This window comes from Ovis canadensis, chromosome 9 (assembly GCF_042477335.2).
Source record: "Ovis canadensis isolate MfBH-ARS-UI-01 breed Bighorn chromosome 9, ARS-UI_OviCan_v2, whole genome shotgun sequence".
NCBI lineage: Eukaryota > Metazoa > Chordata > Mammalia > Artiodactyla > Bovidae > Ovis > Ovis canadensis.
In genome coordinates, this window is record NC_091253.1 from 81,811,853 (window position 1) to 81,825,706 (window position 13,854).

The 13,854-nt window shown below is 39.8% G+C and overlaps 1 protein-coding gene across 1 annotated transcript in view; it reads right to left on the reverse strand.

Annotated features, from left to right (window-relative positions):
- Nucleotides 1-274: 274 nt before the first annotated feature.
- Nucleotides 275-13,854, reverse strand: part of ZFPM2 (zinc finger protein, FOG family member 2) — a 522,659-nt gene continuing 509,079 nt past the window's right edge. The window contains exons 6-8 of the mRNA XM_069600394.1: nucleotides 10,977-11,183; nucleotides 6,875-7,099; nucleotides 275-3,797 (exon numbers count right to left, since the gene is read on the reverse strand). Coding sequence (XP_069456495.1) covers nucleotides 1,306-3,797; nucleotides 6,875-7,099; nucleotides 10,977-11,183 — 2,924 coding nt within the window. The 3' untranslated portion in view covers nucleotides 275-1,305. The remainder of the gene's footprint in view (nucleotides 3,798-6,874; nucleotides 7,100-10,976; nucleotides 11,184-13,854) is intronic.

Here is a 13,854-nt window from a genome sequence, read left to right on the forward strand (position 1 = left end):
GGGGGTGGGGGGTGGAGGGGTAGAGAACACAAAAACAGTGCTTCTTATATGTATTTATAATGAAGAACTTTTCTAGTTCCAGAGCCTGGAGTCTCCAGTTCATTTTAATATAATAGGTTATATTAAGTAGGTGCATAAAAAGGACAACCTCTCCCCTTACTGATTTGTCATCATGTTACTACATTTATCCAGTACTGTTTTGAACCTACTTATATTACAAAGAACAGGTATATAGGGCTTCCCTTATATTTTAAAGAAAAAAAGTATGCCAAACTTCTCCAACAATCTGGAATTTTATTCCATTCATATACATGCATAGTAACAACATTTGTTGAGAAATTATTTCTATCAGAAGTAGAACATTATCTTTGTGATCACCAGGTGCAGTATTGCTACTCTTATATTTAAATAGATCTTATATATGAATTAAATTCATACTTGCAGCATTGAGTTTAGGGTTTCGATTTAGACTGTGCCTTTCAAAAGATAAAACCGATTAATACTACTTCATTACTTACAATACTGCTTCCAGTAATTCTGTTCATTCTTACAAAGTATTGCATTTAACAGCAAAGGTTTAAAAATTGAGACAGAGCTGCATCAGCGAAAGAAAATACAAGTACTATACAAGAAAAAAATTGCCATCTTCATTTAACATACATGTTTAAGATTAAGAAAATGGACGGAAACATACGGCTACATACAAATGCAAAGCCTAGTGACTAAGAGACTGTATCTGCTAAAATATAAAGTGCAAATGGAGCCTGATTATCCAAGAATTGAAATCTTAAGGCGAACTTATAGCACATGTATTTAAAACATCTTTGCAAGTTATATTTTAGCATATACACATATCTGCAACAGCATATAAGAAGAAATCAAGATACACAAGTGCTTTGGAAGCTATTTCTAAAATGCTTTTCTGTATTGTTTGTGACTATTTTCTTCAAAAGCTACTTACAGTGCAAACCATATGTGCTACACAATAACTATACAATAACATTACAAATGACTTTAATATAAAGTTTTTAAATAAAAAATAACATAACCACAGCTATGAATACTGCTGGTAAAATAAATTAAATTTTTTTTTTTTTTTGGAAAATGGCACCAATAATACACTTTACTAATGGACTGTAATGAAATTACACCTTAAGTCTTCAACTCAGCCATAATGAATTATCTCCTGATCACCCGGATGTAATTCAAACAGCTTTGCTTTTTTTTTTTTTTTTTCTGTACTGGGTAGAACAACATACTAAACACTGGTACGAAAGGTGACTGATGTCCATTGATTTAGTGATTTCATTTGACGTGTTCTGCGGCATGTGATGAGCAATAAAACTTTTTGTGAGTTATAAAGTTTGAGAGGTTGTTGAACTGGATGTCACAGAGCCGGCAGTATTTCCCACTGGTGGGTGCCTGGGTGGAGCCATTCACACTTTTTGCTATACTAGACAACTGGTCCTCTGCGGAGGCAATGCCTGGGGAGACGTTCTCGTTCGTGGCTAAGGGGTTCTCGGAGACCCAGGAGGGAGACTTGTGGCCGTCTTCACGCTGAGGGTTCTGGGCAATGTTCTCTTGCTGGGGGTTGGCGGCAGGGCGCTCTTCTTGCTTCAGTCCACCGTTCACGATGACCATGCCTCGATTTTTGGGCAACAAGGGCAGGGAATCTTTCTTCGGCACAGCGCACCCATTGGAAGAAGCCTGGCTTTTGGGAGATTCATTTTCTGCATTTGTGCTTTGCTCCACGTCAGCGTTATGGATGGCCAGAGAACCGGAAATGTAATCACTTGGCTTGATTCCATAGTACGGAGAAAGCTGGTCGGCTCCTTTTGCCTTCTTTATTGCTCCAGGGTACAGGCATTGGGGAAGAAACAAATGTTTGTTTTCTTCTTTTGTCGCGATGAGCTGAGCGGCTTCGCTGAAGACTTTCAGGCCCTGCAGCGTCGCTAAGTGGGATGAGAATAAGTTTCCATTGGGGGAGGGCTGCTTCAGATTGCCATTTTTCTCACATTTTATGATGCTTCTTTCATAGCTGACATCGGGGCTGCTTCGTTCGCTTTCTGGATTCGGAAACACTTTGCTGTCGAGCGGAGCCAGGTCGTTCCGCTGATGCGCGGTGACCGGGCAGAAATTTTGCTTGTGGGCCAGGTAGTTTTCCACCTTGTTGAAGCTGATCTTGCACACGGTGCACTCGTGGTAGTCCAGCAGCCTTTTGGGAGACGCGGTCGTCCGCTCAGACTGGGATAAACACTTTTTGCTGAGATCGATGGGGACGTCCATCTCCAGGCAGGAGACGCTGGAATGAGCAGTGTCACATTTAGAAACCGGGACACATTTGTTCATGGCCAGGGAGGTTTCCAAGTGCTTTGAGACAATTCCGGGAAAGAGATCGCATCTTGGGTGGTAGCACTCGCCCAGCCCTTCTGTGGCTTCTTGGGTGGAGGTACAGGGATTGCTGAGGTTGGCTACGTCGAGAAAGCGCTGCTGGACTAGCTGGGGCCTTTGATCCTGTTCAGGCAGGCACATCTCGTACATCTTCCTGCGTTTGCGTGTGCGCATGGTTCTCTGCATGGCAGGCACTTTGTTGGAAGCCGACCTCTTGAGCGGAGGGTCGTGGCGCGTCGCACAATAATACTGTTTGTGGACCATGTAGGTTTCGTGCCGGCTGAAAGTAATGTTGCAAGCTTCACAGGTAGTCTTATTTGGGTCACTTTCCCCATCCACTAAGGGGACGCTGGGGTTTTTGACATCAACAGGTTTCCCATTAATTTTATCATCACTGCTATTGGGGGTGGAGAGCTTCTTAGCTTGCGTGGAAAAGTCCTTGTCGTGGCCCTTCCCGTTTGGCCCAATTAAATCTAAAACGGCGGAAGAATTGATGCAGGGTGTTTGAAGAAGTGGATTCTCGGGATCCGCAGAGTGAGCAGCTGGATTGAGAAGACTGATGGAGGGCTGACCCGTGTTGGGACTCACAGCCTCCTGCATCTTTTCTGAAACCCCAGGGAACTCGGGGGACTTGGCCATCTGCTGCCATCGGCTGCTGCAGTAATGTTTTTTGTGCACTAGATAATTATCCAAGTTATTGAAGGTTATGTTGCACTCAAAACAGGTAGCCCCCTTGGGCATCAAGGGGCTGTAAATGACAGGAGGGTAGCTACTACTTCCGTGCCTCAGTCGCCGGTGTACCAGTTCAGACATCTTGGCTAAGATCTCTGAAGCTTGAGGGACCATCGTGATATCTTGGGGAAAAGCAAACTGAGATAGAAAGGGTCCCACGGGGAAAGAAGGCCCAATATTAGGCTGAACTGGAGATGAGGCGAGTCTTGGACTAGAGGGCTCAGACTTTATTTTCGTGTAAGAAAAGCTTTGTTTATTGGTTGTAGGCTGAATTTCGGGTCTCTGGTTAGTGAGAAAGAGCTGAGTCTTTTTCTCACACTTGTCCAGCTCCGTGTCAGAGCTCGCATCTTTAGTTTGCATGGCCTTTTGGCTCTGTGGGAGTTCGCTTCTGGTCAGCAAGTCTGTGGCTGGCTGTAAGCTGTCTTCGGTTCCACTTGGAGAGTGTTCCATGTCACTTTCTCGGGGCAGTTTGCTGCCAGGGACATGGAGCTCCTGGTGTTGCAATAACTCCCTCTGAGTCTGGAAGCCAAAGTGGCAGTGATTGCATCGGAAGGCAGCTTGAGTGAGATGGGAGAACAGGTGTTGGTGAAAGTTGATCACAGAATCAGCAGTGTAGCTACAGACGGTGCATTTTAGACTAGCACCAGGGGGGAGGAATTCTTCCATTTTCACTCCTGGAGAAACATACAAAATCAGAATACTGAGAACCACACATTTTGGTTTGCTGGTGATATGAACCATAACTAATGACCTCATGTCTTCAACACAGCAGAAATGAACTGAAATCTTGCAGAATCTCATTTGTGATATTAACTTTTTTCTATGATGCCTTTCACCATATGTGATAATAATAAACTGTAGTTAATACTTCCCAAAGTACTTTCATGAGTATTATCACATTGTAGTGGGATGGGCATTGCTGTTTTAATTTTACAGGTCAGAAAACAAATTCAAGGAGGCTAAAGGAATTGATTATGGTAATCAATCTAAATAATCATCTAATAAATTCAGTGATGAAGCCATGCTCAGACCTCAGATTTTATGATTTTTAATCCAATAAGCCTTCTTACCAAACCACTGTGCTCTACAGTAGGAAGAGGCAGGCATTTATTAGAGGTGATTTTGACAACCTGTATGTAAACTAAATAACTTAGTGCACTTAATGTGCTAGAATTAGGTCTTTATACAACAGAATCCAAACAGAAATCATTTTGTAAAGTAATTAATAACATCCTAATTTATCTTTGGTACAAATTTAGAATTTCATAGTTTTGCTTAGTGTGGGTTATCTTTATCCAGGGCTGATATTCAGCTGATATTTACTAGTATGTTCAACTATATTAGTATACTAATATAGTCATTTCGGACTGACATTTGTGCTGATTGATTATGGCCTGTTTCTGGTCAGTTATTAAATATTTTGAATATCACCACTGACTGGTGGGTAAGTCTCAGTGCAATATTGTGATTTACAGGAAATGTATATTTGGTCACTCAGATGAGGAAAATATTTCTTTTATGCATCTGGTCTTTATCCTTGGTTCCTGGCTCAAGACTTCTAAAACTGTTGGAATTTCTTGTGATAAATATGTCTTTGTTATGTTAATGAGGTGACTTTTGTAAAGCACTCAGGTAACCTAAGGATGGAGACTGGTTGCCAGAAGAACCAACCCTGTGAGTAAAGGGTTGGAACTTACACTGCCTTCCACTTCTGGGAAGAAGGGCTGGAGATTAAGTTCAATTGCCAATGGCCAATAACTTAATCAATCATGCCTATGTAATGAAGCCTCCTTGTCCATTCCCAAACCTGGCCCTATTCATCTCATCCATCTGGCTGTTCCTGACTTATATCCTTTTAAAATAAACTAGTAATCTAGCAAGTTATATGTTATCTGAGTTCTGTGAATCAGCCTAGCAAATCAATCAAACCAAGGGGGTGCTGTGGCAATCTCTGATTTACAGCTAGTTGGTCAGGAGCACAGCAGACTGGTCTGAATTGGGATAAGAGTGAGGGGGGTCCCTCTTGTAGAACTGACCCCTTAATCTGTGGAATCCAGTGCTATCTCTTGGTAGTGTCAGAATTGAGTGGAGTTGAATTGCAGAAGGCCCAGTTGGTGTCTAAAGAATTACTTGGGGGGGGGGGGGGCGGGGGGAACCACTCCCCTATGAATTGGAATTGGGAGCTAGATACTTTTATCCACTAAGGCCAATTCCTGTCCCATTTGTTGTCATATGGTTAAGTCAGGCTTGCTTCCGCTTCTCTGCACTCTAGACTAAAATGAGAAATACCTTCTATATTCATAAAATGAAAATATGGCAACAACACCCAGTCCTAATAAAAGAAGACTTCTTTTATTTTTCTCCTTTTCTCCTTAGCTAATCCAGGACTCATTTTTCTATTGAGCTGGAAAAATCTCTCTATCTCTTATTTTTGTTTTGTGTATGACTTTACACTCACTGTGTGAGACAACCAGCCTGTTTCTGCTTCCCCTGGTTTATCACCTACATAAAGACAGCTTATTTGCAGGGAAAAGGTAGAGAATGAGTAAAAAGAAAATTGCCTATTTTTATGGGTACAAAGACAAAAGCTTGCACAGTACTAGAGTATTGTAGATTGAAGTTAGTTGTTTTTTTTTTTTTAACTGAGCACCTATTTTAGTTTTTAATTATTCAACCCAAGCAAAAACAGCGAAGGAAGTCACCCTGGGGTGTCTAATTTTTGTATTCTAGGTGCTGAAGAACTGTGATTCCCAAAACTTGGTTTGCCCTATCCAAGAATATTCAAAAAAAATACCTAAAATCAATGTAATTATGTACATTTGGTTCACTTCAATTATTTTTAAAATATAGGAATTAGAATACTATGAGATGATACTGGTGATAACTGGGCATACAATTCCAAAATAAATGGGAATAGTGAAAAATAGGGGATATATGTATACATACAGCTGAGCAGACACACAATATTGTAAAGCATAGATACTCTAATAAAAGTCAATTAAAAAAACATGGGAACAGTTGCCACCTTGCTGTTAAGGGAAGGCTTTAAAAAGAGAAGACTTGTTTTTCAGGCTAACTTTTCCTAAGAAGTTTTAAAACATAGCACTTAAAGTGTTTTTATGTCAAAAATTCAACTGTGTTGTTATCATGCACACAGGAACCTTTTACAGATCCATATTTAAAAGTTAATGTCTCTCAAGTGGGATTTTAATTGGATCTTTCAAAATAAAAGCTTAATTTCCATTCAGCAATAATGGAATTTTTGGAAATTCCATTGGAATTTTATGGAAAAAGCAATTTTACTTTTTATGTAAAATATGTAAAAATAAAAATATTTTTATGTACCTACTCTTTAGTCCCTGCTGTGTGGGAAAGAGAACATGGTAAGTTTGCAAAGATCACCTGGCACAGAAATGAATGAATATTGATGACAATATACAAAGGGTACTGCGATTTCCAAGACTGATGCTATTTGACTTTAGTTGGAAAAAGACTATAGAGGGCTTTGGCCTATAAGCTGAGCACTGTAAGTCATTAGAAAAGAATTCAGACCCAAGTCCTTTGAACAGGATATACTGATTGTACGTGACAAAAGGTAATAACTATCTGGTTCAGCAAGTTTAATTTTGATTTTATAGGCAGGAAGAGACGTATGAATGTATGTACGCACAACATGTATGAACGTACATATGTATGTATGTAGAGAAAGAACAGGGTCTCTTGGAGCAGAAGAAACAAGGGAGGTACTTACCACTGTGTGAGTTCAGGTGCATTTCTAGAGCTCGGGCATTTGAAAAGCTCTTGGTGCATTGTGGGAAGGGACACAGGCTGGAAATCTGAGGAGCAGTGTCCTCGTTTTCCTCTGACACTGGTGCAGCTTCTCTTTGCCTTCCACTGCAATAGTACATCAGATGGGCTTGCAGATTCCGCTCACTGCGATACCAGATGCCACAGGACTTGCAAGGGAATATATCCTCTGCAAGCAGAAACACAGGGACACGTTAGCTGCTGCCCACTTAGAGCCATTCATGGGTAAACAGCATTTGGTTCAGTTTTTTTGAGTCTGCTTTCTGGTTCTGAATTAGGTAATCAGACAGTGGCTAGTAAAGTATTGGTGTTGTTCTACCGTACAGGACTGAGCTTATAAAGGAATGTTACATTCAATGCAATTTACCTTTCCACAGACTCTTTAGAAACTGGGACTGTAGGAGACTCCCAAAATAAAGCACAAGAGGTTGATCTTAAATTGTTTATATTGTATTTATGGTTTAGAAAAGTAGGCGTTTAGAAAATAGCAGTATGAAATGTTTTATCTGCTTGATTAAAAGGTAAAGAATCTAATGGCTGCTGCAGTGAAGTTAGCCTTGATGTCAACTCCTGACATCATTTATTCATTTAATAAATTAATTACAGAGTCCCTCCTAAGTGCCTGATTTATGCTAAGTTGGCTGTAAAACAAAATGAGAGACAAAACAGCTGTTCTTAAGGAGCTTATATCACTTGGGGCTGGTTAACAGGTGGTTAGATCACTATATAAGAATGTGATGACTGCTCTGATAGAGGTATCTGAGGGGTGTTTTGGGGCATGGAAAAGAGATACAAGTCTGGGAGAGAACTGGAGGGAGGATGAGGTGAGAGAAGGATTTAGAGGGGAGATGATGACATGCCTTAGCTACATTGTGAAGGATGAAATTAATCTAGTCAGGTGGAGAAGGGGATTGTATTCTTGTAGTCAAGGGATCATTCATGGGAGCCTACGAGGGACTGGGTGGAGGCTGAGAGGCTATTCTGTAATCTCAGGCAAAGAGCTGGAAGAGATGAGGCTGCAGAAGGCAGGGACAGACTACCAAAGACAATGGAGACTTTTATTTTGGGGGCCTCACTGCATGTCATGAAGGATCTTAGTTCCCTGACCAGGGGTTGAACCTGTGCCCTCGGCAGGAGTCCTGACCACTGAACCGCCAGGGAATTCCCCACTGTAGGGCTTTTAAAGTTCTGGTTTCTATCTCAATGAGTATGGAAAGTTATTGAATTATTTTAAATAACAGACTGACAGAAACTGCTATGATATAATGCTAACTGTGGAGCAGAATTTGAAGGTAGCAACATTGGAAGGAAGACTTTTATGATAATTGAAATAATCTAAGTGAACTATGTTACAGTTTGAATTGTAACTAATGGCCACATAGTATTTGTTAGGTCATGCTATAATATGTATGATATGTATTTCTCATGGATTCATTCATGGAAAATTTCTGTGTGTGTTTTCACCCTCATTTGTTAATAGGTAAAGAATGTGAGGTTGAGTAACTTGCCATGATCATGTAAGTGGGTGAACTGAGATTGGAAAACCCTGGTGTAGACACTCTTTCATAATACCTCAATGACAAGAGGGAGAGAGAGAAGAAAAATTATATTGAGGAAGTAGAACTGACTGGAAGTGATGACCACTAGTTTGGAGGGTAAGGTTTGTCCTTGGTGCCTAGGCTTCTTGTTAGCATTTCTGTGTTAAGTGATGGTTCATTCATCTCTATAGGGAATAGAAGACAGCTGGGTGATGGATTCAGGCTAGCGCATATATAGTGACCAAATCTGATACAGTATTGTGTAAACTTGGCACCTTTATAGTGAAAGGGGGCATGGATCAGAGGGGACAAATCCAGCCACACTGGGGTACATGGTCACATTAGATGCGTGCAAGTGGGTATTTCTGTGAGAAAGAGAGATGAACATTGCAAAGATGGCAACAGAGGTCTGAAACTTGCCAGACACAGCTGGACTTGTGATTTATAAACTGTCAATGTATAGTGGGTGGTGGAAAACCATGATAGTGAAGGAGACAGCTCAAGAGATCCTGTTGAAGGAGATAAGGAGAAAATTAAGGACCAAATTCTAGTGAACTAGAAGTAAGGAATAGGTAGGTAACAATACAGAATTTCCAAATACAATCTAACTACAAAATTACACCTGGCTACTGTTTATTATTTAACCCTTCCCACCCAAGTTAGTTACATTTACACTTCATAGGGCCACAATATTTAATAAAGTGGCTATTTATGAAGGATTACTTTAACTGATTAGCTAATTGAAGAATGAGAACAAAAGCCTGTATGCATTCATGTTGATTTATTTGAGATTAACAGTTATCTTGCTACAGAAAGCAAAAAAAGCATAATCTCAAATATAATTAGAATGAACATTCTTACACTGAAGCATCACAATAATATAAGGTGCCCCTAGGATACCTGGTGGGCTTCCCCGGTGACTCAGCAGTAAAGAATCCATTTGTACTGCCCAAGCCACAGGAGACACAGGTTCGATCCCTGAGTCAGGAAGATCCCCTGGAGGAAGGCATGGCAACCCACTCCAGTATTCTTGCCTAAAGAACCCCCATGGACAGAGGAGCCTGGTGGGCTCCAGTTCATAGGGTTGCAAAGGGTCAGACACAACTGAAATGATTTAGTATGTATGTACAGGATACCTGGTAACAAAATCATTTGGTCTCAAATTCAAGTTACATCAGCTTCCTCACTATCCAAAGTAAAGGTCCAGTAAAGAAAATAACTACATTTATACTAAGGAAATCTAAAAATACTGGCTTGGGTTGGGTGCACTGAATCCAGTGGTTGTCTGCAGAATAATTCCAGATACACATGAGAAGTTCTTTATTCTGGAGGATGCAGTTACAGCAAGAACATAATTACTGTTGTATATATATATATATATATATATATATATATATATATATATATAATATTGAGACATGGCTGTAGTCTCTAGAATTTTCTGCATTATTCAAAGTCTCAGGCATTTTCAATGACATTTTTGACTCAAGGCAATATTTCACTTGCTTACTGGCTTCAGCTTCTGTTCTCCTCTTAAGATGTAACTGGTACTCATGTTTTCTCTCAGAGACAGATAAAAGCAGAGTGGACTCTAGAACTCAGATCTTGGGACTCCTGAATCATTGATTTTATGTCATATCAGGTGTCACTATGTGTTCAAGAAATACAAACTAAGTTCAAAAGTCCTTTTAACAAAATATAATCACAAAGACAGATTTTCCAGGGCATATTTTAAAATGTTGCATATAAAGTACTCTAAGAAGTATTTTTCTTTCTCTTTTTAATTTTTTATATTAGATGGAGTCTTGATTTATCTAGCCTACATTTCCCTTTCATTAGTATATTTAATCCAGAGACGGCAATGGCAACCCACCCCAGTACTCCTGCCTGGAAAATCCCATGGACGGAGGAGCCTGAGGACTTTTGCTTTTCACTTTCATGCATTGTAGAAGGAAATGGCAACCCACTCCAGTGTTCTTGCCTGGAGAATCCCAGGGACAGGGGAGCCTGGTGGGCTGCTGTCTATGGGGTTGCACAGAGTTGGACACGACTGAAGCGACTTAGCAGCAGCAGCAGCAGCAGTAGCAGCAGCAGTATATCTAATCAAATTTGATTCTGTTTCCTTTTTCTTATGTTTTAACTCTCTGGCTCTTAATACCAAAATTATTCTACCGTAGAAGCATCAGTGAAAGATGTTGGGCTTCTTGTAGCTAAATAGCCTTGAACATTGCTTAGTATAGAATATCAGATTTTCGTTTGTGACATTCAGGAATCCAACGTGAAATGAATGAATTTAAGCTCTTTTTATATTCCCATGAGAAGTGATCACACACACACACACACACACACACACAGAGTTAAAGTTGGAGAGAAGATCAAATAAAATCACAGCACTGGAGGAAAACTCTGTCCCTGGTTGCCTGTCAGTAGACATTATTTTTTTCTCTCCCATAAATACCCATCACCACTACAAAGCTATTGTACTGGGCTATTGCACTCAACACTTACTATTGACAATAGCTGTGGGCAAAATAGAAGCCATGGCAGCTTGCTGAGGAAGCAGCTGAATTGAGTCCAGCAGGCGCGCCGGGTACATCCCTTCTGTAAGAGTCATCTGACTGGCAGCTTGTAGCCTTGAGTCAAAATCCACCACAAAGGCAATTAGCTCTTCACCCTCAGAGATGGCCTTCGTAGTCGTGCACCAAAGCTGACCCCCTATTAAGAGAAAAAAAGGAAGAGAAAGATAGAATTGACATAGAATGCTCCAGCCTGCTGTCCATTGGATTGATGTCAATCGCACCTTCTCGTGTTTTTCACATCAGTTTCTACTGGGTGGAGTGTTGGATCAAGACAGCAGCTGCCCTCCTCTTCCCTTTGTTCACTTAAAACAATAAAACAGCCAGTTATTTTACCAGCGACATGGGTTTATAACAGCAAAGAACTCCAATTCGGGACAGGCAACTATGGCAAACCACATGAGAGTCTGGTAAAACAAAAGAGAGGAAACTTTTTATAGAGAAGGGGAAGTTGGAGAGCTATGATAAACCAAAAGTCCATTGGAAACTGGAAGTTTGAAATATAGTGGCTTTTCATTGGCTGAGCTGCTTTCACAGACTTTCATTGGCTCAGCTGTTGTCAGGTGACAAGAAATGCTCTCTTCCTGATGGAGATACAAAGTCCATCTCTTCCTGCTGGGCTCTGTATTGAAGTTAAGTGGTACTTGTCAGCTCCTGCATCTGACTTCCTTATTCCATTTTAGTGAGGTTTCCTTTTATGAATTTTCATACCTCCTGTGTGGAAAATTATATTTCTTGCATTAAATGTACTGTTCAGTGATCAACAGTAGGAGAAGACTAAGGACCAAGTATAGACATAATCTGTACAGAGTTTTGTCAAAACGTTGACAACTTTCTGCCTTCTGGTGCTTGACTTAATCATGAACCGTGCTATTACATGGTATATACTGGCTAAGAACAAGCATGGTAGGGATCCGACCACAAAATGTATTCCAAGTGAGCCTTTGAAGTTACTTTCCCTATACCTTACTCCTCTTTTTCTCTCTTTCCCAGACACTGATATATCAGATACTGATACTGGATATATATATATGTGTGTGTGTGTGTGTGTGTGTGTATATATATATATATATATATATATATATGATACCTAAAACTACAAAGCAAGTAAACAAAGTTCCTAAAATTTAGAAAGTTTAAATGAAATTCCAGTTAAATTGTTCTCTGCATAAGTCTGCTTCCATTTTTTTTTTTTGGAGGGGCGGATGCTGAGTGATCTTTATTTTTATAATATTTCTTATAATACAGCTTCTTTATCTCCCTTTACCCTGACTGAACTTCCTGAAAAGAAGATACACCAAAGATCCTTTTCAAAAAGGCTTATTTAAATAAAGATTTGTTTAAGTGAAAAGAACCCTTTCTTCAAACACTAAGATAGACTCTGGCTCGGCACTTCAAATGATCACGTGTGGTGCATTAAAAAGAAAATTAACTATGCAAGTACATCTTCTAATGTATTGGAATGCGATAGCAAATGCTCATTTATTTAACATGTTTAGACAGGCAAAGCACTTATATTTTGTTATCTACACTCTCAGGCCTAGATACGTATCCTATACAGTTATGCCTGAAATAATATGGCACAGTTGATATGTTATAAAGCTTTTTTCTCATTGTGTATATATTGCAAGGCTAATATTGTACTCATTAAGCAAGCAAAAATTGTATCCATTCTGATAAGTAATATTGCTCTGTTTATCTTTCAGAGTAACTGCCTTTTCAACTGCACTTCATTTTTTCCACCCTCAAAGAGATCATAGTTTTTAAACAACTTGTGGTAAAAATCGGGTGGAAAAGATAACAACAGCATATGATACGGCACAGTTGACTAGAAGATTCAGGACATCATTTTAGAGAGACCTGGGACAGCTAATTAAAGCAGCTGATTAAACGTTAAAGGCAAGCAAACAAGACACCATTTGTGACAGTATATTTGTGAAAAAATAAAGCTAAAATTACCAACCTCAAATGTATGTGAAAATTTCCAAGGAAAACACACATTTACTAAAGGACTAGAAAACAACCACTTTTTTTTTTTTTTTTCCCACTCTGGCTCTAACATATCTGAAAGAATACAAATTTGCCAAAGTTGTAAAACAGATTCACTTTGGTATTGATTGATTGATTTACAAATGCAGAAGCTAAATGGCATCATCATGAAATTCGATGCTGGAATTAGTGGAAAGCCCTAAGTCGGTGCTGTTTCTGCTGGTGACACCTTTTTCACCTGGGAGGCTTCTGCATTTGGCTGCTCTGCCTTCTCTGATGTGCATACAGATCCCAACTATTCATGGCTCTAGACAAGGTAATCATCTGCACCTTATCTTTCCTCTGGGAAACAGCTTATTAGGTGAGTCCGTGTAATAGAGAGGTGGGGAGGGCAGAGGCAGGCACTGCAGTTCAGCCTCTTAGCCTGGTCTTTTGGAGTCACGGGATTTCAGCGTTGAACTGCATAACTTATATTACTGGTAATAGTTTCCCATTTTTGATAAATTTATATTGTTGGTAAATCTAGCTATGGCTATGTTTTACAAAGGAAAACTTGTGAATTCAGGTACCCAGGAGAAATCAATAGTTTAGAGAAGGCAGCACTCAGCTTATGTTTATCACAGCAGTGAGCTCCATAGCAAGATGACTCCGAATACTTTTGCTCAAACTTTGAACTCAAAAGATCCAGCCAATAAAATAAAATAAAACAAAATTCACAAATTATTAAGTGCAAGAGGGAGGAGCTATATGTATACCTATAGCTGATTCACATAGTTGGACAACAGAAACCAACACAACATTGTAAAGCAATTATCTTACAA